At 44.0% G+C, this 27,355-nt stretch overlaps 1 protein-coding gene and 11 non-coding genes across 13 annotated transcripts in view; 7 read left to right on the forward strand and 5 right to left on the reverse strand.

The window, feature by feature from the left end:
* Nucleotides 1-11,801: 11,801 nt before the first annotated feature.
* Nucleotides 11,802-11,873, forward strand: Trnam-cau. The gene has a single exon. It is a non-coding gene; the product is annotated as a tRNA-Met (tRNA).
* Nucleotides 11,874-12,359: 486 nt separating this feature from the next.
* Trnan-guu lies at nucleotides 12,360-12,433 on the forward strand. Its single transcript has one exon. It is a non-coding gene; the product is annotated as a tRNA-Asn (tRNA).
* A 371-nt stretch (nucleotides 12,434-12,804) lies between these two features.
* Nucleotides 12,805-12,876, reverse strand: Trnam-cau. Its single transcript has one exon. It is a non-coding gene; the product is annotated as a tRNA-Met (tRNA).
* Nucleotides 12,877-15,088: 2,212 nt separating this feature from the next.
* On the reverse strand, nucleotides 15,089-15,161 carry Trnav-cac. Its single transcript has one exon. It is a non-coding gene; the product is annotated as a tRNA-Val (tRNA).
* A 1,127-nt stretch (nucleotides 15,162-16,288) lies between these two features.
* Trnan-guu lies at nucleotides 16,289-16,362 on the reverse strand. The gene has a single exon. It is a non-coding gene; the product is annotated as a tRNA-Asn (tRNA).
* A 2,623-nt stretch (nucleotides 16,363-18,985) lies between these two features.
* On the forward strand, nucleotides 18,986-19,057 carry Trnam-cau. The gene has a single exon. It is a non-coding gene; the product is annotated as a tRNA-Met (tRNA).
* Nucleotides 19,058-19,386: 329 nt separating this feature from the next.
* On the forward strand, nucleotides 19,387-19,460 carry Trnan-guu. The gene has a single exon. It is a non-coding gene; the product is annotated as a tRNA-Asn (tRNA).
* A 1,371-nt stretch (nucleotides 19,461-20,831) lies between these two features.
* Nucleotides 20,832-20,905, forward strand: Trnan-guu. Its single transcript has one exon. It is a non-coding gene; the product is annotated as a tRNA-Asn (tRNA).
* A 1,326-nt stretch (nucleotides 20,906-22,231) lies between these two features.
* Trnav-cac lies at nucleotides 22,232-22,304 on the reverse strand. The gene has a single exon. It is a non-coding gene; the product is annotated as a tRNA-Val (tRNA).
* A 573-nt stretch (nucleotides 22,305-22,877) lies between these two features.
* On the forward strand, nucleotides 22,878-22,950 carry Trnav-cac. Its single transcript has one exon. It is a non-coding gene; the product is annotated as a tRNA-Val (tRNA).
* A 173-nt stretch (nucleotides 22,951-23,123) lies between these two features.
* Nucleotides 23,124-23,195, forward strand: Trnam-cau. Its single transcript has one exon. It is a non-coding gene; the product is annotated as a tRNA-Met (tRNA).
* A 1,933-nt stretch (nucleotides 23,196-25,128) lies between these two features.
* LOC121872369 overlaps nucleotides 25,129-27,355 on the reverse strand; it is a 28,111-nt gene continuing 25,884 nt past the window's right edge. For both annotated transcript variants that reach the window (XM_042375108.1, XM_042375106.1), the window contains exons 8-9: nucleotides 27,137-27,267; nucleotides 25,129-26,736 (exon numbers count right to left, since the gene is read on the reverse strand). In XM_042375108.1, coding sequence (XP_042231042.1) covers nucleotides 25,403-26,736; nucleotides 27,137-27,267 — 1,465 coding nt within the window. In that variant the 3' untranslated portion in view covers nucleotides 25,129-25,402. The remainder of the gene's footprint in view (nucleotides 26,737-27,136; nucleotides 27,268-27,355) is intronic.

The following is a 27,355-nucleotide window of genomic DNA, read 5'->3' on the forward strand; positions in this document are numbered from 1 at the left end:
TTATTTAATCAATTAAAATCGTAAAACAAGATGCCCGCGCCATCTATTGAGACAAATGTGTACTACAAAGTCTTCAACACCACGGAAGACGGAATACTGCCAGCCATCTTGGATGACGTCATATGTGGATCTCTGTTTATGAATCGCTGTTTACTCTCGTTCTCATTAGAATAAAGATTTTCGTCTTAATCCTTAAAGTTTTATTCATAAATAATAAATATTACTCTTTGTCATGTGACGTCATTTAGCTGGCAGCAAACAATAAGATAGTCTTTGGCTGGCAGTCACAACAGCAACCCAATATATAAGTTACTATCCATTACTGGGATCAGAAAACGCGGCCGCGACGTGCCCGCCCACCTGAGTTAGAATATAGAAATAGTTAGTATATAATTAATTAGTCATAATTAATTACTATATACGTCCTATTTATTTATAAACAGTCCCCCATCCATTGGTAGAACTCCCCACCAACCCCTAAGTTGTCTTCCCCAGCCAATATATATTTCCCTAACCCTTAATAGTCCTCCCCAACCTCCAATAGTCCTCACTAACCAATGATAGTACTCCCCAACCCTTGACAGTACTCCCCAGCTCTAAATAGTCTTCCCCAACCCTTAATAGTCCTCCCCAACCCTTAATAGTCCTCCCAACCCTTAATATTCCTCCCCAACCCTTAGTTGTATTCCCCCAACCCTTAATAGTTCTCCCCAATCCTTAATATTCCTCCCAACCCTTAGTTGTATTCCTCCAAACCTTAATAGTCCTCCCTAACCCTTAGTAGTGCTCCCCAACCCTGAATATTCCTCCCCAATCCGTAGTAGTACTTCCCAATCCTTAGTCGTAATCCCCAACCCTTATCATTCCCCCCTCACTCATTATTTCCGAAAGATGTATCCCTCCCCCCGTCATCTATTGAGGTACTGGCAGAAGAGAGTCCTCAACAGTAACTCATAAGCCGAGTTATTGTCATGACCGCTATTTTGGATGACGTCACCAAACCAATCACAGTTACTCTCCAAGCTGTGACGTCATTTAGCTGTTGTTCAGAGTAACACCCCTTATTATGAGTTGCTGTTGACATCTTGGTTCAGAAGACCCGGCGCGGTAGTGGTAGGAGGAGGCAGGCGTTAATTCTAGATCTCTCTCTCTCTCTCTCTCTCTCTCTACTAGATAGATTGAACGGTGTCGGGTACACACGCTAGAGTCTAGAGTGACGGGTGCCTGATGGTGAAACACTCTAGAGTGAACGGTGATACGCTCATTTTTTAATGACTGCGGAGAAGAATTAATAGTTTGGGAAGAATTTAATTGTTTGGGAAAAACGTGAATTTCGTCATTTATACAAATAAATTCTGAAAGTACACGCCCGCTCCATCTGTTGGGAAAAGACGTAATTAATATTATATAAATTACAATAAATATGTTTTTTCCTCAACAGGTGGTTCAGGCGGGTAGTTTAGAGATTTGTATTGATTAAATGACCGAATTTAATTCTCTTCTCAATAGTTACAATACTTATTAATATCGTAATAGTAAACTGATGTATTTAAAATAGAAAACGAATAATTATGTTTTAAAAAACTCTGAGGGGCATTAAAACTCATTAATTAAATTTTTATAGCATTAGAAACAGACAATTACGGAGTTAAAGAGAGTTTTATTAATGAATGGCGAGGACTATTAAATATTGGGGGTATTATTAAGGGCTAGGGAATACTTGAAGTTTTTCTTTAGTTCTTCCTCAATAGAGTATTAAAATAGATAAACTTTTGTTTTCTCTGATGAGTTATGAAATGAGATTTTTTTTCTGTTCAGTGTTTAGGGGCGATTAAGTTATTACTTACTGGACGTCAAAGCATAAATACATAAGTTTATGACACTTTCTTACAAAAGTCGAGTGTGAAATGCACTCATATTAATAATAATAATGCTTTTTAATGTTTCGTGCTCAATGAATAAGGAATATAACATATTTACTATTGAATATCGTTATAAAATAAATGCTTACTATTACGACATTAATATGTATTGTAACTATTGGAAAGAGAAGTAAATAATGTCATTTAATCAATATAAGTCTCTAAACTACCCGCCTGAGCCATCTGTTGAGGAAAAAACATAATTATTGTCATTTAAATAATATTAGTTACGTCTTTTCCCAACAGATGGCGGGGGCGTGTACTTTCAGAATTTAATTATATAACTGACGTATTTTTCGTTTTTGCCAAACAATTCAATTCTTTCACAGCTATTAATTAAGTCTCCTCCCCAGTCATTAAAAATGTATTCAGTAAACATTACTGTTCCTTCCCAACTATCAAAACCTTTCCCCAACCATTTATACGCCTCCCTGTTATTTCTTCGTCCCGTTGGAACATATGATACGCCTCCTTACTGCACATACGAAGTACAGGTAGTGACTTTGATAGATAAATTTGAAGATTAACAATATTCAAAGTTAAAGTATATATTTTTCATTTAAGCGAATTCCTAACCTAGCTTTGTAAGTTTAAGCAACGAATGTTTCTTTTTTAATTTTTATTTTTATCCTCTTCCCCACTGATCGGTACGTCAGCCGCTTGGACTGTCGGTCACATCTCTGTTGCGCACTGTTGGCAAGTACTGGGCATGCACCGGCTGCTGAGTGTATCTGAACCTGCACCAGTGCTGGTCAAATCTTTCCGTCACACTCTCTGGCAGGTTGTTCCAAGAGTTTGTAGCCTGTGTGTTTGTGATGCAGTTTAGTCTATTTTCTCTATTTTAGGTCCACATACACACTTACTTTAAGGGAGATCTTGCACTCAGGATGGGGGTGAGAAAGGAAACTCAAAATTGCCTTAACTCAACGTATATTGTATATACAATGCTGTAGGTTGCTGGAGAGTTGTTGTGTGGTTGAGGCGCTTCAGGAGAGTTGGTGTTGTCAGGTGGAGAACGCGCAGTAGAATGACCCTCTCGATGAAAATTATAATGATAATGAAGTGGCAAATCACTTTGCCATGGTAGAGGAGAGGAGAGAGAAGGAAAGAATATAAATGGGAAGTAAAGTAGTAGGGAGTGATAGCAGGTGGGCTGTCCACCTAGCTGAGTCGAGGTGATTGGTTGGGGTGGTGGTCATACACGGCAGGCGTCCGGCCGCTCAAGGGAGGCCTTGTTACATTAGTGTTGGGGCCGTGAAACATGGGTTATGGCCGCTCATTTGTTTTAGTAATTAGCCATATAAAAACGTCAAAATAGTGGACATTTTCAGTCACTGGTTTATGCGAGTCTCTAACGAATAATTAGAATTTAAGAACATATGAAAATAAGGAGTCTGCAATAGGCCGGTTGGCCTGTGCATGGCAGCTCCTGTCGAGAGTTACTACCACTCTCTATCATCCATGAATCTATCTAGCCTCCTTTTGAAACTTTCCAGCATTCCAGCACTTACTACAAAGTTGCTAAGCTTGTTCCACTCGCCCTCCACCCTATTTGTGAACCAGTTCCTTCCTATCTCCCTCCTAAACCTAAACTTATCCAATTTAAATCCGTTGCTCCGAGTCCTATCCTGAACAATTTATAAATACAGGATTTCTAGTATTGTTTGAATTTGTGAAGTCTAACTGATAATCAATATTAATACCAAATTTTATTCAGATTATGAGACTGAAATTAGTGTTGAGTTTTATCTTCGTAAGTTATACTTTATTCCTTCGTGGCACAATTGGTTAGCGCGACCTCTGACACCAGCAGGTTCCCGCCACAGTGTGAATAAATTTAACGTTCATTCATGCCACCAAATAGTGCTAGATTAGGTTAATATTTTGGTGAAATAAGTGGGAGGGAAGTCATAAATGTAGAAACAAAGAGGGAACGCGCATGCGTGCGTAGTGTCAACAAAGGCTGTAAGAGACTGCTCCTTAAAATTCGTATTTCTGATGAATTCAGCGAGTCTACCAATCCCAGCCTGTGCAGACAACTATAGTAAGACCCAGTTATCAGCACAGTGGCATATATTTTTTTTTTACTTTTGGACTTTGTCATTTTTTGGGGATAAAACATCTGGTCCTACCACCCGATCCCTCTGAGCAAAGTTTTTCAAGTTTGCGCATGCGCAATGTGATAGTGTGACGTAGCAGTGACGTCATTACCACTCCACCTGACTGCAGTGTTGCCAACGTGCCCTATGCCCGCCGTTAAACGCTCCCGTTCGTTGGAAACGGCGGCAGTAGGTGACAGTGATGCTGACGACTTTCTTCTTGAAGACACGTCAAAGAAGAAGCAGAAACCTCAGAAGTCAGTGTCTCCAGCAGGGGCCACGGCTCCCCCTTGCACCCCTTCTGGGGCTGTAGAGGGTGGACTCCTCCTGTCATCGGGGTCCCCAAGTGAGCTTACATGTGGCTCAATGACCGACCCTCCACCGACGATGGACATAGAGGATTCCCTTTGTCTCCCTGCCCCGTCGCGCCTTCGTCGTCTCGCCTTTCCTCGGGACTTGCCTCTGAGCACACGGACGACCTGGTTCTTCCGTCACTGCTTTTCACTTCAGGACTCAACACTTCGCCTCCGCCGAGGTCCCACAGCCGTGATAGTCACCACACAAATGGACGAGACGGTACGCCTACTCACTCAGGTGGGCTTTCCTGCTCCCCAGGGGGAGGTGATGCTGAAGTTCACCATCATCACCCCAGAAACTCGTCGTACCAAGGTAATGGTTCGCCACGTACCCTGGGAGATCCCTATCGACGATCTTCGCCCTCTTCTCCCACAACTACTGGACATGGAACGCCGCATCAACCCGGTCTCCAAACGTCCATCCAACGAACTCATCGGCTGGTGGGTGGGCCCCCTCCCCCCGAAGGTGAATGTAGGACCAATTCACAACTGTCCTCTCGACCGATTTATCGGAACCCCGAAAATCTGTGGTCGTTGCCAATCGTGGAAACACCGCACCTGGGAGTGCACGAGGATGGTCGCCTGCGGTTTCTGCGCAGGTCCTCACGAAACAGTGGAATGCAAATCGAAAATTCAGAACAAAATCCCAGTTATTCCACGGTGTATCAATTGCCATGGCAGTCACCACGCCTGGAATGCCAATTGCCCACAGCGTCCTGGCACTCGCCCGGGGAAAACTTACCTTGTACCACCGCCCTCGTCTCTGACGAAGCCCCTGTCAACCAAACCTCACTCCTATCCACCACCGCCTCTTCCATCCACCAAGGATTTCCCATTGATCTCCTCTCCTCTACCATCCCCCCTATCACCCCTACCACCCATCCTTTCTCCCCTCCCTCCCTCTCCCTACCGTTCTTGGAACAAGGTCGTTGCCGGCCCTGCCACACAGTCACCACCATCTCCTGCCCACCCGGACCCCCGCTGTCTCTCACCAGCACCACCACCTCTTACTCAACTGAACCCTCACCGTCCCTCTCCGTTGCTACCACCACCACCTGCCCAGTCGGGCCCTCGGCAATCCTCGCCGCCACCCCCAGCTCCTGTACAGGTACACCAAGTTGGTTCTATGGAAACAATCACTCTCCGTCTGGATCGCCACTCCAAGCAAATCAACCTTCTCTCTGCCCAACTCGACTTGTTTGTGAAAACAATTGCGACATTGCAGAGGCAACAACAACTCATTCTAGACACCCTGACCCAACAGGGGCGCACTTTGCAAGCCCTGATGACCCGCCTCCTTCCATCTCCCGAGATGGAGGATCTATCCCTCGTTCTCCCACTCCTCCCTCTCCATTTTTTCTCAACAGAATTTGGTACCTCCTCTGGAGCCCTGTCTAGCCCCTCCGACATCTCACACAGGAGACCGTTCCCTCCTCTTCTTACAATGGAACATCCAGGGACTTAGACCTCGCCGGACAGACCTCGCCCAGTTTGTGCTCTCCCATCTAGTAGATGTTGCTCTACTTCAGGAAACCATCACAGACGATGTTACTCCACTCCACCTCTCTGGCTATACTGTTTACACCCTGCCTCGGTACCGTGGGCAGGCTCGTGGCCTCCTCACCCTTGTGCATAACACCATTCCATCTGTTCGTCTCCCTTCACCTGACTCACATGGACCCCCGTCTGATTTACTTTCTGTCTCCCTTACTCTTGGTGACCGGACCCTTCGTGTAGTCAATGTTCATTTCAAGAGTGATTCTCTGGCCCCCAGGTTCTTCACGACTCCATGATGGGGTTCCCACTATTGTTTTTGGCGACTTTAATGCCCGCCATCCCACTCTTACTCCGGATCATCCCACGCCATGTACCCTTAACGGATCACATCTCTCACAGTTTCTTAATGGGGATGATGATGTTCGCTTTCTTTGTCCTGACGATCCTACTCGCCTCCCCCATAGTTTCCTTGATGTTGGCTTACTATTGAACGGTCATACCTCCTTTCATCCTACCGTCTGCACCGAGCCTACTCTGTATAGTGACCATCTTGCCGTTACTACCCATCTCAGGCTCTCCTTCTCTGCCCCGACATCAGCTCCTTATCGATCCCCTCGACTTCATCTCACACAAGATGCTGTTCCTTCCTTTACCCAATACCTTTCTACCTGGGCGGATTCCTATGTTGTCCCCCAGTCCCTTGACTCTTACAGCGCTGATTTTGTTGATGCCGTGTATGACTCTGTCAATCGCGCTACCCCTCCACGCCCTCCCCGTCACCCCAGAAGTGCCACCAACTACTGGTATCGTATCCCTGCCATGAGACATCTCCGACAGGTAACCCGTGATCTCCACTCTGCCATACGGAGGTCTCGGTCTCCAGAGGACTGGGAAGACTTCAAAAATTGGTGCTCCTTTGCAACTCAGGAGCGCCGTCGGATACGTGAGGCGGACTGGCTATCCCTCACGGGGTCTCTATCGTTCCAGTCGTCACCCTCTTATGTATGGAATCGAATTAATGCTATACGGGGTACTCGACGGAGGCCTCCTCCCCACCCTGACCCCGCCTCCCTTGCCTGCTCTTTAATGGAGGACTGGGCACGAGCTTCCTCCCCTGAGGCACTTCCAGATCCAATGCAGGAGGCAGTGCAGGCCCGCATCGATGCGTCTGAGCCTGTTGTTCGTGCTGCTCTTACCTCCCCTGCCCCCACTGATCATCCCATCACACAGTTCGAGCTTGACAGTGCTCGTCGCTCTAGAAAAGACACCTCTCCTGGGGATGATCAGATAACCTACTCCGTCCTCAACGCCTGTACTAATATTCCTAACGGCCCCTTGCTTGCTCTCTACAATATGTCTTATGAACATGGGGTTCTCCCTTCCAACTGGAAAAATGCCACTATTATCCCCATCCCTAAGCCGGGAGATCCTGGGAAATATCGACCCATTAGTCTTACCTCCTGTGTTTGCAAGATGATGGAGAGGATACTCCATCGTCGCCTTCTTCACACCATAGGCGGCTTCCACAACTCCCTCAATGGTTTCATTCAACATCGCAGCACAGCACACTCCATTGCTTCCTTTTATTGCAATCAGACTGCCCGCATCTCCGTCTTCCTTGATATCAAGGGAGCCTTTGATACGGCTCAGCCTGCCCTCATTTTAGCTGAACCTGCGCGGTTAGGGGTTAAAGGGAGACTTCTACAATGGATCGCCTCTTACCTCATTGGACGTCAGGCCCGGGTTCGCGTCGAAGGCTCTATGTCTCCTGTTCAAGAAATGAGCCTCGGCACCCCTCAAGGTGGAGTCCTGAGTCTCACCTTGTTTAACACTCATGCACTCCATTGCATCTCTCCCGTGGCCGACAGAAGTTGTCCACTCAGGATATGCCGACGATGTCCTCCTCCAAGCCCCTGACTACCTCAGCATGCAAAAAGCCCTTGATCTGGTCTCCAGAGAGTGTGATTCACTTGGTTTCCTTCTTTCAACTGCGAAAACAAAAGCCATGTGGCACGGTCGTGTTGTACCTCCACCCCTTCTCTTATCAGGAACGCCCTTGGACTGGGTTAATGAGACAAAATACCTGGGTGTGTTTGTAACTCGCATACGTTGTCAAATCCCTGAAGTCCGCTATCTTCGAGACATATGCTTTCGGCGTCTCGCTCCCCTCTCTACCATGTGCAGGGGTTCCCTTGGTGCCACCATCCCTGTACTTCTCACCATGTACAAGTCCTTTGTCCGTTCCTGTGTCGACTACGCCGCCCCTGCCCTCGTCAACATTAGTCGGACTGCTGTCAACCGTCTCGAAGTTATCCAGAGGAAAGCTGCTCGTATCATCCTTGGGGCTCCTCAGTGGACACGCTCTACTTCTCTATATACCGAACTTGGTCTTTCCCCCTTACAGGATCGTGTCCAGGAGTTTTACCTAAAAACTGCCGTTTCCATTCTACGGGATCCTCGGGGCAACTATGTCCAAACCAACTTGACTCCTGCTGTCCGAGACCGACCTCCATCTAGAAGACAGTGGCGAGGGTCACTCATCCGAGCCCTTCAGGAACACGACCTCCTGCCTGATATTGTTGTCACCCCTGCTGTTGGTTCGTCTCCTTCTCCCTGGCTGGATTTTCAACCTGAAGTGATTGCCCTCGGTGGACCGCTCCCGAAATCCCAGGTGAACCCTGTTATTCTCTGCAAATACCACCTCTCCAGGATCGCCCACTGGTCCCCAGGCAGGGTCGTCCTCTACACTGATGGTTCTGTTGATCCCGCTACAGGTAGGGCCGGGACTGGTGTCTACATCTCCCGTCCTGATGCCCCTGAGCCTATCAAACTGTCTCTCAGAGTTTCTGACGGGGCATCCTCCACTCAGGCTGAACTAATAGCCCTCCTTGCTGCCCTTCTCGTTGAGGAAGAAGCAGATGGTTTCTGCCCCTTGCTTGTCTGCTGCGATTCCAGGTCTGCTCTCGACGGGATCGCATTTGGATCAGGGGAAAATAAGGACCTCATCCTCCGAATACGAGGGTTAACATCCACACTTCAGGATGCAGGCCGTCCTGTGACATTCCTATGGATACCCAGTCATGTCGGTATCTTGGGGAATGAGGCAGCAGATGGCCTTGCCAAGATTGGCAGCAACAAGGCCACACCTGACTACGTTGTTCCTCGAACACTCTTACAGATTAGGACCCAAATTCGCCACAAACAGAGAGAAGCTCGGGAAGCAGCCATCCCCCTGGACTCCCCGCCCACCTGGTACGATGTCCTCCGTAAACTTCCTGACCTCTCGTACGTCTACGGGAAAGGGTCGTGGAAAGGGGACGTGATTGCTGCCCGTATCATCATTGGGTATGACTTTGCTTGGGAGATTGGTATCCCCGCATCCCCTGAGCAACGCTCTTGTGCATTATGCAGAAGACCCGACAGCAGCACCCTTATCCACTGCCTCCTAAGATGTTCCCACACACAACGCTTCCGTGACGCCTGCTGGACCACCACTCCACTACCCCCTGACGGAGACACGATGATCCTCCCCACACTGGCCAGATATTTTGTAAATAATATTGATTATGTGTTAAAGGAATATACTTCCTTCCTTAGGCTTTAGTAAGCCCCTTTATAATATTTATACTGTATATACTTGTCACACTTGCCAGATGCTTCTGGTGTCATTGTACAGGGGTACCTAGTGACAGCACTAGGATCCCGCTTCCTCTATCAAGGAATAAACAATTGAAATTGAATTGAAATTGTAGAAACAAACAAATAACTTGGTAAAGCTGTAACGTCATAACATCATAACAGCTAACTGAACTACGGTAAGAATGGCTTTAGACAGAATGATAAATGTAGTAGTTAGACATTCAGTAAAATAGTCGTGCAAGTTCGCATCGGCTCATCATGGCCATAAACATTAGTCAATTTAACAAAGAAAAACTCGACAAAGATTTTAAAGCTTATTTCCACTAGTTTAATGACATATATTACTCATTACAATAATGGAGTTAAGCTTTGTACCTCATTAGTTTTAAGAAATGAGCAATGCTAATATTTAACAGCCATATAAGACGGAATTAACGCTAACCATTTTAAACTTTATTAAAAAGTTTGACCTGAATTTGCTTGATCTTTATCTCTGAGGTCAACGGGATTGTTGACAATAAATACATTTATACGACTAATACAGCTAATAGTAATCATGATAATAATATAGCAATAATAAGTAATAATAGTCAGAATAACATAACTATACTACTACTACTAATAATGATAACTTCCGGGTTATATATGAGAGTTGTCACATAACCTATTGCGATACAGATGGAACATTCAGTAAAACACTAATTAATTAATATATATGATATTTGATTAATACAAAAACTACTACTACTACTGTAATAATAAAAATAATAATAATGATAGTAATAAAATATTAATGACAATAACAGTCCCCTATAAAATACACATATCACCCTGATAATATACTTCTTGGGACTTCACTTTATACGTGTTATAATTATCAATTGAAGATGAAAATCATTAAAGTCAAAATTATTATCTAAAAATGACGCGCCAATTGGCTCCTGAATTTCGAGTGTGAGGATTTTTTTAAATGTTACCTTCACAGGAATCCCAAAAGACCTGACAGTGCGTGACGGTGTGTGGGTAGTGGTGGATGTGTTACTTCTTGTTCTTCATTTTCAGGTGAAAGACGATATTACGTAAGTTCTATGTCATATTTAATCGTTAAGTATTACTTAGAATGGTTTTCTCATAGATAAAGTCATATATAGTTAGGTTAGATGCTATATCCTTGGTATGTAACTTAGTTTACTGACTTGCTCACTTAAACCCCCAATTTATGAATATTGAGCAATTTTCTATTTTTAATTTATGTCGCTAATTGTTTTTCTGAATATATCTAAATGAGCGTATTTACAGGAGTAATTAAGTCTTATATATTTTGTTTTACAGAGTGTGGCCTCAGTGTGCATGTGTTACGGTGAGGTAGTGCCCCATGTGTCCTGTTGACGGAAGTCTGCCATCAGGTTGTCACGTGAGTGCTTATATTATGTATCACACTGTTGTTGTCACTTATCAAGAGAATTTCATTACCTCGGCCCATTTACACCGCCCAAACCCATCCTGACCCGACTTACCTCATAGGCCATATGCAAGAACAGATGTGTACACAATGTTTTGGTATCCCGTCCCGGAGGTCAAAAAAGATTGTTTCAGTTTAGTGAGGTTAGGTTAGTCTGTTTGGTTCAATAATATTCACAGAGTTATATATAATAACAGCGACTTGTCTTAAATGTTTTAGTTAGCATTAATGAGTTTATTTGATCACATTTACTGGGTAGGATTATCGAGACCCAGTGTGATCTGACCCACTGTGGTGTATTTGGTTAGGTTAGGTGTGGATAGGTTAGGTTTTCTTGGCTAAGTTAGGTTAGTTTTATTATAAACTTAGATGTGTTTGGTTTGCTTGTTTTTGTTAAGTTTTGAAAGGTGACATGTACGACTTTCACCAGATAATTATTGTTATCGCCACGCACAAACCGGCTAATCTGATTTTATCTCACTTTATTTTATTATAAGAGAAGTGATGGATATTTTTTCAGCCTGACTCGGCAACGGTCATGATGTATATAGTAAGCGATTACTGACTGTTCCAACAAGGTTTATTATTAGACGTTTATGAGAGAATATATATATATATATATATATATATATATATATATATATATATATATATATATATATATATATATATATATATATATATATATATATATATATATATATATATATATATATATATATATATATATATATATATATATATATATATATATATATATATATATATATATATATATATATATATATATATATATATCACTAGATTGATTGTACTATTATAAGAAAGCAGAGTGGCGCAGTGGAAGCGTGCTGGGCCCATAACCCAGAGGTCCGTAGATCGAAACTACGCTCTGCTACAATCTAGTTTTTGTTTGATCATTAATGCCACAGTATTATAACACTGAATATACCCTAACACGAGAGGGTGACTAAGGTGCATACTTACAGTAAATAGTTTGTGTTCCATACTGTACCATATTATATTAACTAACAATAAAAATAAGTGTAACTGTAATTTTCTTGTATGTAATAATAAACTTGTACATTGGTTCATCATCTACTGTACATATCCAGCCCCAGGTATACAACGTAAATACACAGTGCAGTTATACAAACCATGGTAAACCGTAAGAATATTCGCCAAGGATAGTTAAAGTGAAGTGCTGACTCGAGACTGTCGATGACCCTGACTGAGAGGTCATAAAACCTTTACCAGGTCACAAAGTTGCAGGTTATATTAATTGTAATATTTATTATTACGAAGACAACATTTATCATTACCTTTTACTTCATTACATTTTAGACAAAAAATTGAATATGTTCATATTTTAAGCCATGCGCCAGCCTCCGTGGCACAATTGGTTAGCGCGTTCGGCTGTTAACCGAAAGGTTGGTGGTTCGATCCCACCCGGGGGCGCAGTTTTAAAATGTTGAACACGGTGAAAGTTTTACACAACGAGACGTGTGTAAAGTTATGGTGCAGTTTGGTAGATTTTTTTTTTTAATAATATAGCAGGTAAATATCTACGTTACATGCATGTAATATCACAGCAGTTACTGATGTTACAAATGCTGTAATGTTACAGTAGTTAGCAATGTTGCATACAGTATAATATAATATTACAGCACTTATTGATGTAACATGCCATGTTACAGCAGTTATTGGTATTTTCGTCTGGTGCCACCTGGGTAGACGTTGCAGCCAAGTGCTGTTCGCTCGAGTGCTGGCAAGTGCGAGTAATTATGAACCCAGAAATACAAGAAGATATATTAAACAAAAATATCGTTTAGCAGAGCGTAGTTTCGATCTACGGACCTCTGGGTTATGGGCCCAGCACGCTTCCACTGCGCCACTCTGCTGATAATACAGTTTAGCGTTGTGAATATCCTGTCCTGCACTGTCCCACCAACAAGACACAGGTCCTAGTGAGAGTGTGTAAAAGGTCAGGGCTCGTCGCGATAGTTCTGAGAATAAAAATAGTGATAGTTTGAATATATAAAAGAAGTTATAACGTGAAGGATGCGATAACAGCGTCTACTGGTCCTCCCCTCACCCCTACCTTGAGTACCCGCAAATACCACCTTGTCTTGAGCACTTTACTTTTTTTCTTTTTTTTTTACTTTACAGTACTTTTTTATACATTTAGTTTATCCTCTTCGCTAATAAAATCGTCGTACTAGTTTACATTAGTTCATTATGTAAGCTACTGTATATTTACACTGACAATGTAAGGTACACAAACAATGATAACAGGAATTAACCCTGATATAAATTAAGGATAGCTCTAGAAATAAAGCCATTAGTGTTTAATCCATTGTGTCCATTAATGAGGGGTAAAGGAAATGACAATAAGCCTACAAGTTATTTCGGGAAATCAAGAACCAAGCACACTGTGAAGAGCTGCAGAAGGACCCCTGTGAGCTCCAAAAATGGTCGAAGAAATGGCTGCTGAGATTCAATGTCACGAAGTGTAAGAGGATGCACCTGGAGCGTACCAACGGTAAGGAGGCATATCATATGTCCCAACGGGATGAAGAAACTGCACTATTTGAGACAATGTGTGAAGGACCTAGGTGTGTATGTTGACAATGAGCTGAAGTTCTCGGGCCATTGCGAGAAGAAGGAAAATCAGGCAAATAAATTATTGGATCTTATAAGAAGTCATTCAGATATCTAAACGGTCCGTCCTTCGTAACGATCTTCAAGAACTGAAGTGCTTCCCCATCTGGAGTACTGTCACCCCGTTTGGTCCCCGAGATATGCTAGGGACTGTCAGTTGGTTGAAAATGTTCAAAGGAGGGCCACCAGGCTGGTGCCTGCCCTTCGGCACCTCAACTACCCTGAGAGATTGGACCGCCTGAACTTGCCTAGCTTATACTACAGACGGACAAGGGATGACCTAATAGAGTTGTATAAGCATCTCAAGGGGCACTACTCAGTCGAGTGTCCTTATTTGGAGCTGGCGGACGCTCGCCCCACAAGGGGTCACAGCTCAAGATTGAAGAAGCCGTGTGGGGTACGTGATGTTTGGTTCACACTCAGGATGGGATGGAGAATGGAAACTCACAATGTGCTCTCTGTATACATGTTGTATTGGAGGTACAGTGCAGCTTGATGCTGGGAAGGCAGCGTGGTTACAAGCGTGATGTAGAGAGAGCTGGTTGGTGAGGGTGCTCAGAGGAGGACAAGCTTGTGGGTCGCCATGCTCGCCGGCGGGAGCGAGGACCGCCAGGCAGGCGGAGGAGGAGGTGTTGCTTGTTGGTTGGTGTAGGTCGAAAGAGAGAGGAAGGTCACCACGAGGTCAGGTCTTATATAGCGGAGGTAGGCGTGGCTTAATAGTTGACCTCCGTCATGTAAGGCGGCGCTGGTTGACCTAGACCACGAGGCATACACGGGAATTCGTGGGGTCGGCTACTCAGCAACAACCATTTGTAGGGGAGGAATCCACTACAGCCGCAAGTCCAGAAAACTGTGAGGGCAAACTTTTTCGGAGTGAGAGTTGTGAACTCTTGGAACAATCTACCAGAAAGTATTGTGACGGCACCGAGTGTGAGCTCTTTCAAGACAAGACTTGACCAACACTGGAGCAGGTTCAGGTACATTCAGGAGCCGGTGCATGTTCAGTACTTGCCAACAGTGCGTAACAGAGACGTGACCGATCGTCCAAGCGGCTAACGAGCCGATCAGTGGTGAAGAGGATAAAAGTAAAAAGTAAAAAAAGTATACAAACTGGGTGGGTGTTTGAATCATATACAGAATAGCACCTTTGTTTATTTCACCTGTTAATTAAACACCGTACTTTTACTTTTACCTGGGAGGGATTACGTGAGCGTTAGGGTGTTTAATCATCAGGTGAAATAAACAAAGGTGCTATTCTTCATACTTACTGTATACCTATACTGTTTATGTACATGCTAAACCAAGGGGAACTTGTACAACGATCTGACTTTATTTGTTTGTCTGTTTGTTAAGCATTTGAGGGAAATGTTGAATTATCTTGGAAGGAAATTCAGACCGGAAAATTGTGACCAACAATTGTATAACTAACTAAAGGATAAAAAACTGTAACGATGTTTCCGCCCGGGATCGAACCGGGGACCTTGCGCGTGTGAGGCGCACGTGATAACCACTACACTACGGAAACTGCCTTATTCCCAAATCTGATTAATCTTTATATATGTGCATGCTAAAGATACTGCACTATATAAAGTTTTAGTTCATAGATTGTACTATACATCACCAGTGTACAAAAGTACTATGTGAGGCCCAGTGTGTGAGGACTCCCCACACATTCTGCCACCAACAGATATATAAATAGATACATCGAACTATCTGTGTCAATCTAATCCAAACTCTGTAGAAAAAATGAGCCCGCCTTTTCAAGCAATGCTACCTGACTTCGTGATATCTGTAGTAGTTGTGATTATATATGTAATTAATCTGACCCCTTTAGATAGATTGGAATGTAGATTTATATTTATTCACTTAAATTGTCATACAAGTTTAACATTAATTCAACGTGTGTATATAGTGCAGTTCGGGTATACAAACAATGTACACAGTGCAGGTATACAATACAAATATGTGTACATCGACAGTAAAAGGTATACAAACAATGGTATTGTGGGGTACGAGTTGTTGGTTCACACTCAGGATGGGATGGAGAAAGGAAACTCACAATGTGCTCTCTGTATACATGTTGTATTGGATGTACAGTGCAGCTTGGTGCTGGGGAGAGGCAGCGTGGTTACAAGCGTGATGTAGAGAGAGCTGGTTGGTGAGGGTGCTCAGAGGAGGACAAGCTTGTGGGTCGTCATGCTCGCCGGCGGGAGCGAGGGCCGCCAGGCAGAAGGTGGAGGAGTTGTTGCTTGCTGGTTGGTGTAGGTAGAAAGAGAGGTAGGTCACCACGAGGTCAGGTCTTGTATAGCGGAGGTAGGCGTGGCTTAATAGTTGACCTCCGTCATGTCAGGCGGCGCTGGTTGACCTAGACCACGAGGCATACACTGGGGAATTCGCGGGGTCGGCTACTCAGCAACAAACAGCTTTTGTAGGGGAGGAATCCACTACAGTATTACCTGCAGAAGATCTCCACCCAAGCTAATTTTACCTAAAGATTAACAACCCCAACACGAACCTAACCAAACCTAACGTCATCCCACAGTGTTGTGAGCTTAGGACGCCGGAGAGTATTATGAGCTTATGATACAATATAAAAATCTTCCTTTGCGTACTTGGTTTTGGGCTCATATGAACCTTGTTATACAAAAACTGCGCCCCCGGGTGGGCTCCAACCACCAACCTTTCGGTTAACAGCCGAACGCGTTAACCAATTGTGCCACGGAGGCATGAATAAAGCAAAGTGGATCAATTTTTGCCATTTAATACTGAAGGTTTTAACATCCACTGGGAACTACAATTTGACCTTATTGTGTTATGTCGAGAATATAATGTAGATCACCCGAAAATTAATTGTAATTATACAAACAGATCACCTCCAGTTTTAGCATCACCTGATGAGTAATCAACCAATTATGCTACGTGGGGTTAGGTCAGTTCAGGTTAAGTTACCTCTAAAGTGGTTGATCTGAAAGTGAAATAAGCTGGGATGCTTTATTTTCGGGTGATCTACGTTATATTCTCGTCACAACACAATAAGGTCAAATTGTAGTTCCCAGTGTATGTTAAAAACCTGTTAAGTGTCAAAAAATAACCGTTTTACCAACGTTCATGCCTCTTTTTACTTTTATCCTCTTCGCCATTGATCGGCTCCTTAGCCGCTTGGGCGATCGGTCACGTCTCTGTTACGCACTGTTGGCAGGTACTGGGCATGCACTGGCTCGTGAATGTACCTGAACCTGCTCCAGTGTTGGTCAAGTTCTGGTCTTGAAAGAACTCACACTCGGTGCCGTCACAATACTTTCTGGCACATTGTTCCAAGAGTTCACAACTCTCACTCCGAAAAAGTTTGCCCTCACAGTTTTCTGGACTTGTGGCTTCTTCAATCTTGAGCTGTGACCCCTTGTGGGGCGAGCGTCCGCCAGCTCCAAGTAAGGACACTCGACTGAGTAATAATAATAATAATAATAATAATAATAATAATAATAATAATAATAATAATAATAATAGACGGTATATTAATAGAGTTGCAGCCGGTGGCCGAAACCCCTTGAGATGTTTATGCACCTCAATTAGGTCGCCCCTTGCCCATCTGTAGTATAAGTTAGGCAAGTTCAGGCGCTCCAATCTCTCAGGGTAGTTGAGGTGCCGAAGTGCAGGCACCAGTCTGGTGGCCCTCCTTTGAACATTTTCAACCAACTGACAGTCCCTAGCATATCTCGGGGACCAGACGGGGTGACAGTACTCCAGATGGGGAAGCACTTCAGTTCTTGAAGATCCTTACGAGGGTCGGACCGTCTAGATATCTGAACGACCTTCTTATAAGCCCCAATAATTGTCAACATACACACCTAGGTCCTTCTCACATTCAGTCTCAAATAGTGCAATTTCTTCATCCCGTTGGGACATATGATACGCCGATGTTGATGTGTTGCCACCCATCACTGTTGACAAGATATCCTCACATCCGTCTACAACTATGGCATATAGTAAATGATCAATTATGGTGTTGCATATTACTCTTTCGGTATTAAATTTTTACCTTATCTTAAGAGTTCAAATTTATTCTCAGTTATTGAAGTTGACGATGTTGAGGCTTTAGAGTTGACAGGTTCACTCCGTGTTTCAACACCAGACTCACCATCACACCACAAACTTAACGTCATTGTGCTGTGGTGACAAAGAATTGTGTCTTGGTAGATCTATCAGATACTAGAGTATCGATTCTACTGAAAAATATTCTTTTGTATTTATATTTCTAAAACTACCCATTGATTTATAGATATACAGACAACATTAAAATAGTTTACGTAAGTATAGATGATGATCTCCTCCCCTCCTGCTGCTTTTATCAGCCAGAGGATGTGGCCCTGCAAGGTGTAAGTGGCAGAATAAAACAAACCTACCAATAATCGCCTTACAAGAAGGTTGGAGCCGAGTTCACCACAGAACCTCGGCTCAGACTGGTTGGGCTGGACCACCAGCCATAAACAATGTATAATCCTACTTAGAATTTTAGTGCAGATGACGTTTTCTTTTGTTTAATTTATCAGAAATTCGAAACCAACTGTTGTTAGGTTACTTTTATTTTATTTTATTCATTTTTTAATTCCTCTTCACCACTGATCGGTCCGTTAGCCCCTTGGGCGATCGGGCACGTCTCTGTTACGCACTTTTGGCAAGTGCTGGGCATGCACCGGCTCCTGAATGTATTTGAATCTGTTCTAGTGCAAGTAAAGTCTGGTCTTGAAAGAGCTCACACTCGGTGCCGTCACAACACTCTCTGGCAGGTTGTTCCACGAGTTCACAACTCTCACTCCGAAAAGTTACCCATCACAGTTTTCTGGATTTACGGCTTCTTCAATGTTGAGTTGTGACCCCTTGTGGGGCGAGCGTCCGCCAGGTCCAGGTGAGGACACTCGACTGAGTAGTGCCTTTTGAGATGTTTATACACCTCAATTAGGTCCCCCCTTGCCCGTCTGTAGTATAAGCTAGGCAATTGCAGGCGTTCTAATCTCTCTGGGTAGCTGAGGTGTCCAATTGCCTTGACTCTTAAGTACTGTACTGGTCCGGCCTTCCAGGTTTTAAGTCTCTAGGTCGTATATGAGATTATGAAGTTGGTGAGGTTTATATAGCGTGAAGGTCGTATATACACTGGAGGCCTCGGCGGTCATCACACACCTGTCAGGACTAACAATTGTAAAATCTTTGTCTACAATTATATGTACAGGCAGTGGGTATAATGTATACAGTATATTAAGAATATTCATTTATCAGGTATTATTAAATAAAATATATTACCTGATAGTACATGTACAAGATATATCATTGGTCGATTACATGAAGATGTGGAGCAGAGTGGCGCAGTGGAAGCGTGCTGGGCCCATAACCCAGAGGTCCGTAGATCGAAACTACGCTCTGCTACAGAAATCTTTTGAATACAATTGTGGTTGGGCTACGGCTGGTGTTGACCTCGTCATGGGCACTTGTGTGATAGTATTAAGTTGTCCTCGGTGGGTTGAATAACTTGTGCACCGTCAGGTAACAACCTGATAGAACTACCAATATATCATGAAATTTGTAGCATTTTGTACGTACTACACTGCACTAAACTTGCTAGTCTCTCCCTGCTTCCCCAGGTCGAGCTGTAAACAATCGCCAATAGACCGCTAAGGCGACCGAGGATTAGTTCAGAGTTATAGTCAACCTTGTTTCCCATTTTTTATGTTTAGGATATCCGGCATGGCTTTCATGCCTCCGTGGCACAATTGGTTAGCGCGTTCGGCTGTTAACCGAAAGGTTGGTGGTTCGAGCCCACCCGGGGGCGTCGTTTTATCACTATAGTCCTTTACTACAAGCTTCAACACCACACACACCATCACACTACAAACTTGTCACATCATTTTGGACACTTTGAGTTATGGTGTTCAGGTGTTGTGTCTCTATAGATCTACAGCAGATGAAAGAAACATCAAATTTATTTATAGTTTTATGTGTTATAAGTTATAATGTTTGACTCATTTATTTTATTTATTCATACATTTTCCAAATTAAAAGTATAATTTAGATGATGACCCTCAAATCTTGGGTCTGCCTCTGTCTACTCCGAAGAAGATCTGCGTGACTGCCAGAGGTGTGGGTGTAGATGAGGGTGTGTTTGTCTCACTTCAAAAAGCTAGTTTTCCGGCATCTCCGCAGTGTAGATTAATATAATCTTTTTCCCTTCTATTTTTAATTTCTTTTTACTCTTATTTTTTCGCTCCTAGGCCCCGTTGATGGTCGATGACCTGTGCCCGGGTGGGCTATTCCCCGTAAAAAATGTAGGTGTGGGTCCAGATGTGTGTAGGTGTAGGTATGGGTGTAGATGTTGGTGTATGTAGGTGTGGGTATAGGTAAAATTAAGGATTTAGAGGTGAGTCTAGGTGTGGGTGTAGGTGTAGACGTGGGTATAGGCATTAGGAGTGGGTGTAGATGTACAGTAGGTATAGGTGAGGCTATGAGTCTAGGATTGGGTGTATGTAAGTAGGTAGTAGGTAATAAGCAGCTACCAATCAGGGAGGTACTACCGCCTGGGAAGATATTGGAAGCATAATGTGTTGTCTAATGGTAGACCCTGCTGCCATATGGCATCACGAAAATTGTGACCAAGTCCCAGGTTGCTGATCAGTAGACTTGACAAGCACTGGAGCAGGTTCAGATGCATTCAGGAGCCGGTGCATGCCCAGTATTTGCCAACAGTGCGTAACAGAGACGTGACCGATCGCCCAAGCGGCTAACGAGCCGATCAATGATGAAGAGGGTAAAAGCAACTACTTGATGTGATAACATATTTTACCTGAAAAATTAAATGCTACAAACTTGGGTAGCTTTATGAACATAATCAGTAGTGTTTTTTAATCCGATGGTAGTAGTTGAAGTTCAAGTTGATGACACTACAGTACTCAGTTATATGAACTAATGCTCAAAATATTATCACGATATAATAAAAAATGAGATACACTGTATTGTGAATATCCAACACCTACCCTGCCTTAATCATCCACCGCCCTCCCACACTCCTGGCCAGCTCACCACATACACCACCCTTGCTCCAGCATTCCAACTACTCGCCAGTAAAGTAACTCAACAGGATTATTTCAGGGTTTCGGTCAACCCTGTTTCCCATTTTTTGTTTCAGCATTTCGTTTATATCTTACATGCCTCCGTGGCACAATTGGTTAGCGCGTTCGGCTGTTAACCGAAAGGTTGGTGGTTCGAGCCCACCCGGGGGCGACTTTATATATTGCGATCACTGTAGTCTCGCTATATATTTCAACACTACACTCACCATCAGACTTGTATTGTGGTGATCTAGATAGTGTCTGGGTAAATGTACAAGAAGAAAGTTTGTTTACCTAAAAATATTAACTTGTATTATATAAAGTTGTACTCCCTCCTGCTATCTGCTTCTGGATGTTCTCCTTTTATCTGCAGAATACACTCACTAATCCCTTCCTTATAGTGTATGGGTTGGAGATAATTTCAAAATATAAGATTTTGAGCTTTGTTTCAAAGTACCACCATCAAGTTCTTTTTGCTTTTATCACAACTCACAATCACTAACGTTAACACACACGCCACACATTCAGAATGAGGCATAAGTTTCGGATCCCATAAAGATTTCGTCCCACCAGCTTATTTCACTTGATAATTAAACCTCTTTAACGCTATGTTAGAGTTGGATAAATTAACGCCAGGGCGGTTAATTGTCAGATAAGTTCTTATGTTGTGGGTTAGGCTTTAGAATAAACAGAGGCCGGCTACCCATCTCTTGATAAGTGAATCTTGTAGGATAATGTTATGTTTTATCATGTGAAGATTATATTATCTCCCAATCACAGTTGGCAGTATTACATACAACAAAATTAATGCTAGTCCGAATTAACTGTCTTGTAGCAGAGCGTAGTTACTATTTTCGGACCTCTGGGATATAGGCCTGTGGGGTAATGAGATATTGGTTCATACTCAGGATGGGATGGAGAAAGGAAACTCACAATGTGCTCCTGTATACATATTGTATTGGATGTACAGTGCAGCTTGTTGCTGGGTAGGCAGCATGGTAACAAGCGTTGAGTAGGAGAGAGCTGGTTGGTGAGGGTGACCAGAGGAGCACGCGACTTGAGGGACGCCGAGGTCGCCGGCGGGAGCGGGAGCCGTCAGGCTGGCGCGGAGGAAGAGGTGTTGCTTGCTGGTGGCACGGGGTAGACTGAGGGTGGTCACAGCGGTGTCAGGTCTTATAAGGCGGGGTTAGGCATGGGTAGATAGTTGACCCCCGCTCCGTAGGCGGCGCTGGTGGCGTAGACTGGGGAATTCGAGAAGGTTCGGCGCTTGTAGGGGAAGAATCCACTACAGGCCCAGCACGCTTCCCCTGCGCCACTCTGCTCTACCTTTTACTTTAATGGACCACAAATATTTTATTTTTATTTGTTATGGAAATATTTACTCAAGATTATTTTGTTGTTTTGTGTAACCTTTCTTTCTTGGTGTTGTTTATTATAAATGTATTATACGATATAAATAAATAAATTTATACAACTGAAATAAAAGTAGGTAAAAATGTGTTTCCGCCCGGGATCGAACCGGGGACCTTGCGCGTGTGAGGCGCACGTGATAACCACTACACTACGGAAACAGCTATATAAGTACGATGTCTCTAATTTGTGCGCAAATAAGGGAGAAAAAGTCTGTGGTAACTGAACATAGCTCTTCGTTAACTGGTGGTCGAGTTAAATGTTCAGTGTAATCGTTAGAGAGACTGTAAGTTCACACCAGACACGTAGTAATAGTAATCTTTAATCGATTACACTAACTGTACAAGTCGACATAATCTTGATATTTTCAAGGTTGCATTTATCCATTCCTATTGTATCTAGAAATGCGGAACATTGGTGACTACAGGTAGTGGTGTACTCACAGACAGACTCACGGGGTCCGTGGTCAGTAGTAGTGTCAAGGTGCACACAGACATGACATTTATGGATAGATGTATTATATTATTGTACATAAATAATAAATGTATAATATATACAGTACAACTGAAATAAGATAAATGTTCCCGCCAGTTATACTGTATAGTAGACCCGTGACTGCTTTAACACATTACACAAATATTACCATGAAACAATACCAGTTACTGTTAATTTCGACACAACACCTTTTGTCTTGTTTAATTTCTCAGAAATAAAAAACTATATAAGATATCGGTGTTTCCGTAGTGTAGTGGTTATCACGTGCGCCTCACACGCGCAAGGTCCCCGGTTCGATCCCGGGCGGAAACAAATTTTTACCTACGTTTATTTCAATTGTATATGAATTTATTATTTATATAGAATAATACATTTATAATAAACAACAGCAAGTAGTAAATGTTACAAAAAAAATAATCTTGAGTAAATATTTCCACAACAAATAAAAGTAAAATATTTGTGGTCCATTAGTGAACTATTTATAGAGCAGAGTGGCGCAGTGGAAGCGTGCTGGGCCCATAACCCAGAGGTCCGTAGATCGAAACTACGCTCTGCTACAACTGTGTTTTAATTTCTGATATATTTGTAGATAGACTTCTAGTGGCACCTCTTATGTGTTACATTTATTTCTAGTAATTATTACAGTATATAACATTTATCATCTGGATTACTACATGTAATATGGTGTTGGTAGAATGTTAACACATAATTTTTAGTGTTTATTTTATTTTTTATATCAGATTACTGTATGTCAACTATACTCTGGTATGAAGATGTGTAAACACTTATAATACGAGAGTATAAAGGTTAGGTTAGGTTAGGTTCTGTGTATTCTCGCTTCCATTTTCGTGTTCAGGATCATGATATTAGTTTCCACAAATTTTGGTTCAATGCCATTGTTTCTTTCTGGTGCCAACAGTGTTGACAAACTAATCAAGATTTGTCCTCATTATATACAAGGGGCACCTCTGAGAACGCTACAACGACACTCGGGCCACCTGGGCGTGAATTTGTTTAAGGTGTGGCAGCTGTCGCCCACGCAACAACACCTTAGGTTAACAAGCTGTATGATCCAATGTCATGAAAAAAAAAGAAGACCGGACAGCTCAATAACGACACTGGCTAATCATCACCCCATAACACGGTCCGCAAATCTATTATCATCCAGTCGCAATTACATATTTTATTATTATACTGTGATCTTAGTGAAAAATTGTTTTCCCCGGATGGGCTCCAACCACCAACCTTTCCGTTAACAGCCGAACGCACTAAATGTATTATACTATATAAATGTGAGGGGAGGGGGTAAGGGGCGGGGCCGAGAGGACAATAAAACAACAAATGCTATGTAAAATATATATAATTATTATTTTTTCTTCTATTTATGCCCAAGTTAAAGACTAAAGACATATTGCTGCCGCACGAGACTGAAAAATCACCTGAGGATTAGTCCCCTCCCCTTCCTGCTTATTGTACATGATGATTAAACCCCCTAATGTTACCTGAAGAGTTAGGTTAGGTTAGACTTTGGTTGTTTAATCTAAAGGTGAACTAAGCTTGGGGGTTAGGTTAGGCTTTGGTTGTTTAATCTAAAGGTGAACTAAGCTTGGGGGTTAGGTTAGGCTTTGGTTGTTTAATCTAAAGGTGAACTAAGCTTGGGGGGTTAGGTTAGGCTTTGGTTGTTTAATCTTAAGGTGAAATAAGCTTGGGGTTAGGTTAGGCTTTGGTTGTTTAATCTTAAGGTGAAATAAGCTTGGGGGTTAGGTTAGGCTTTGGTTGTTTAATCTAAAGGTGAACTAAGCTTGGGGGGTTAGGTTAGGCTTTGGTTGTTTAATCTTAAGGTGAAATAAGCTTGGGGTTAGGTTAGGCTTTGGTTGTTTAATCTTAAGGTGAAATAAGCTTGGGGGTTAGGTTAGGCTTTGGTTGTTTAATCTAAAGGTGAACTAAGCTGGGGGGTTAATCTTCAGGTGATCCTTCTAATCCTTACAAACAGAGACCCAGTTTTAACATGTTACTTTAGACTACTGTGTACGGACGCCAGGGTCAGGTCAGGTAAGGTCGGGTCAGGTTAAGGTTAGGTTCGGTTAGGATAGGTCAAGTCAAGTCAGATTAGGTTTAGGTCAAGTTAGGTTAGGTTAGATTCTTTCTTTACCTGTAGGACAACTTGACGGCCTCTGACAAGTGCTTCAGGTCGGGGGAATAGTCTTTATTGATAGTACACTACTTGGCAATTAATTAAGGACAGGTAGAAAGACCTTATTGATAGTACAACCATTAGATAAGTATTGTTTGATGGAGAGACAGTATTCATTGCATTAAGTGAGAGGAATATTATGATATTTACTTGTGTGTTAATAGTTTCGCTGTGGCCTCGCTGTGCGTGGTAGCCTCGCTGTGCGGTGGTGTGCTCTCTGCGGTTGTGGTGCTGCGGTGGTGGCCTGGCTTTGTGGTGGTGGCCTGCTGTGTTGTGGTGCTGTGCGGGTGGTGGCCTTGCTGTGTTGTGGTGGCCTCGCTGTGCGGTAGTGGCCTCGCTGTGCGATGGTGGCCTGGCTGTGCGGTGGTGGTGGTGGTCACATTGTCAAGCGTCACTTTACACTGCTCAGATAATAGGTCAAACACTCGGCCAACACAAAGAGTCAACCATGTATTGTTTTACGCACTACATACTCTCATTATCAAGTTCGTACACTGCGTAAGGCATGGTGCGTCGTCATGTCACTACACTACACTATACATATTACGTCACGTTATGGCGTCACTCGCATCACACTTTCTTCAGTTCGATGAAGGCGTCAAAGATCTCGTCGTGGGGAGCCGCATCGTCCACCCTACTGATGTCGCCGATGTGGACACGACCGTTCGCGTTCTCGTCGTAATAAGTCCGGATGATGCTCTCACGACCCTCCAAGGCGACGAAGTCTTCAGGAGGACCAAGATCTGCCGAGGTGAAGGGTAAAGCGACTGGGGTCCCGGGGGAGGGTGAGGGGAGTCTGGAGGATGGCGGTGATGTTCTCGCTGTGAAGGTAAATGGCTCTTGGAAAATGGGCGTCGTGGCGTGAGAGGATGGCCAGGTAGTAGGCCAGATGCTTGGCCTAGTGGGGGGCCAAGTGGATGGCTTGGTAGTTGGTCTGGTGGGGGGCTCTGTAGTAGTTGTGGTAGTAGTCTTGGTGGTTGAGGGGGTAGTGGTAGTGGTGGTGGGAGGCTTCATATGGGCCTGGGACTGTTGTCTGGGTCTCTTGTGGGTCCTGAGGGTGGCGGGAGTCATGGGGTTCCGTCTGGGTAGCGCCCTGGCCTGGGCGCTCACCAGTATGGGTCGACGCTGAGAATTGAGGACCTTCACCAGTACCGGCCCCCCGTGAGGCGGCGCCGGGCCGTTCCTGTTCTCTCCCACACTGGAAATGAAACCTGGTGACCCCTGCTGGTGTCGGAGAAACCGTCTGTTCTCACTGATCTGGTTTCTCCCAGAGGTCTCGGTCTGCTGTTGCAGGGAGTACCTCATCGTCTTGGAGTTGTCTTGGGTGTTGTCTGAGTCTCCCAGGATGAGTATGGGTGTGGGCTGCTTGTTGAGCTTGTGGGCCAACATCTGGTCCCTGGGGATGATGTCACTCACTCGGGGCAGCACCACCGGCAGCGGCAGCAACTTCCTCTCCACCACCATGTAGGGCAGCTTACTGGACTGCTCCTCGCTACTCGCCAGTTTGGGTTGACGGAAGGATATTCGGGCGTGTTTCTGCAGGAACCTACGTCTGACGTCCTTGGGGTCCTCTTCGACTTTGACCTCCTCCGTGGCGTCCGTGACCTCGTCCGTGTCTTTAGAAATGTTGCTGGTGGTGGGTTGTGTGAGGGAGTACGTGCCTGACGGGGAGGAGTTGTCAGGGGAGATGACCCGAACGTTGTGTCGCGTCCCCGTGGAGAGGATCCCGCCGGGGTCAGCAGCTGGAGCGTCAGAGGTCAGGTCGGCCAGGTAATCACAGCGCTGACCCGTGAAGAGCGACGGGCAGGAGCAGGTGAAGTTACGGCCGCCGGGGACGTCGATACAAGTGCCACCGTTGAGGCACCAACCCCGGTGAGTCCCACAGAAGGCGCCGCCTGACGCAGCTGTAACATAACATAACAGTAACTTGATCAACACTGACGCTGGATCACTACCCCCCCTCCCCCAACCAGTGTTATATCACCTGAAGATTAAACACCCTAACACTACCTCATGGGTTGGGTGAGGTTAGGTTAGCGTTAGATGGAGTTAAGTTAGATTAGGTTAAGTTAAATGAGCGTTAGGGTGGCTAATCTGAGGGTGAAATAAGGTTTGGGGTGTCTAATCTTCAGGTTACCCCTGTAACGTTCAATAGTTTATTGCATATAATTTTATCATATTGTTTTCATTCAGTTTCTTCTCTCCCGCCCTCCCTCCCTTCACCCTCCCTTCACCCTCTCTCCCTCCCTTCAACCTCCCTCCTTCTCCTTCCTTCCCCCCTTCCTCTCACCCTCCCTCACTCACGTGTATCACAGAGCATGCCCGACCACCCTGCTTCACACACACACTCCCACGGCTTCTCACAGGTGCCGTGCTCACAGCCTGGGTAGGGGAAGCACAGGTTACACCGCTCTCCCCACCACCCCACCTCACACCTGTAATAGGGAGAGCTAATTAGTCACCTCACACCTGTAATAGGGAGAGATAATTAGTTACCTCACACTTGTAATAGGGAGAGATAAT

Source organism: Homarus americanus, unplaced genomic scaffold, assembly GCF_018991925.1.
Source record: "Homarus americanus isolate GMGI-L3 unplaced genomic scaffold, GMGI_Hamer_2.0 scaffold24050, whole genome shotgun sequence".
Taxonomy (NCBI): domain Eukaryota; kingdom Metazoa; phylum Arthropoda; class Malacostraca; order Decapoda; family Nephropidae; genus Homarus; species Homarus americanus.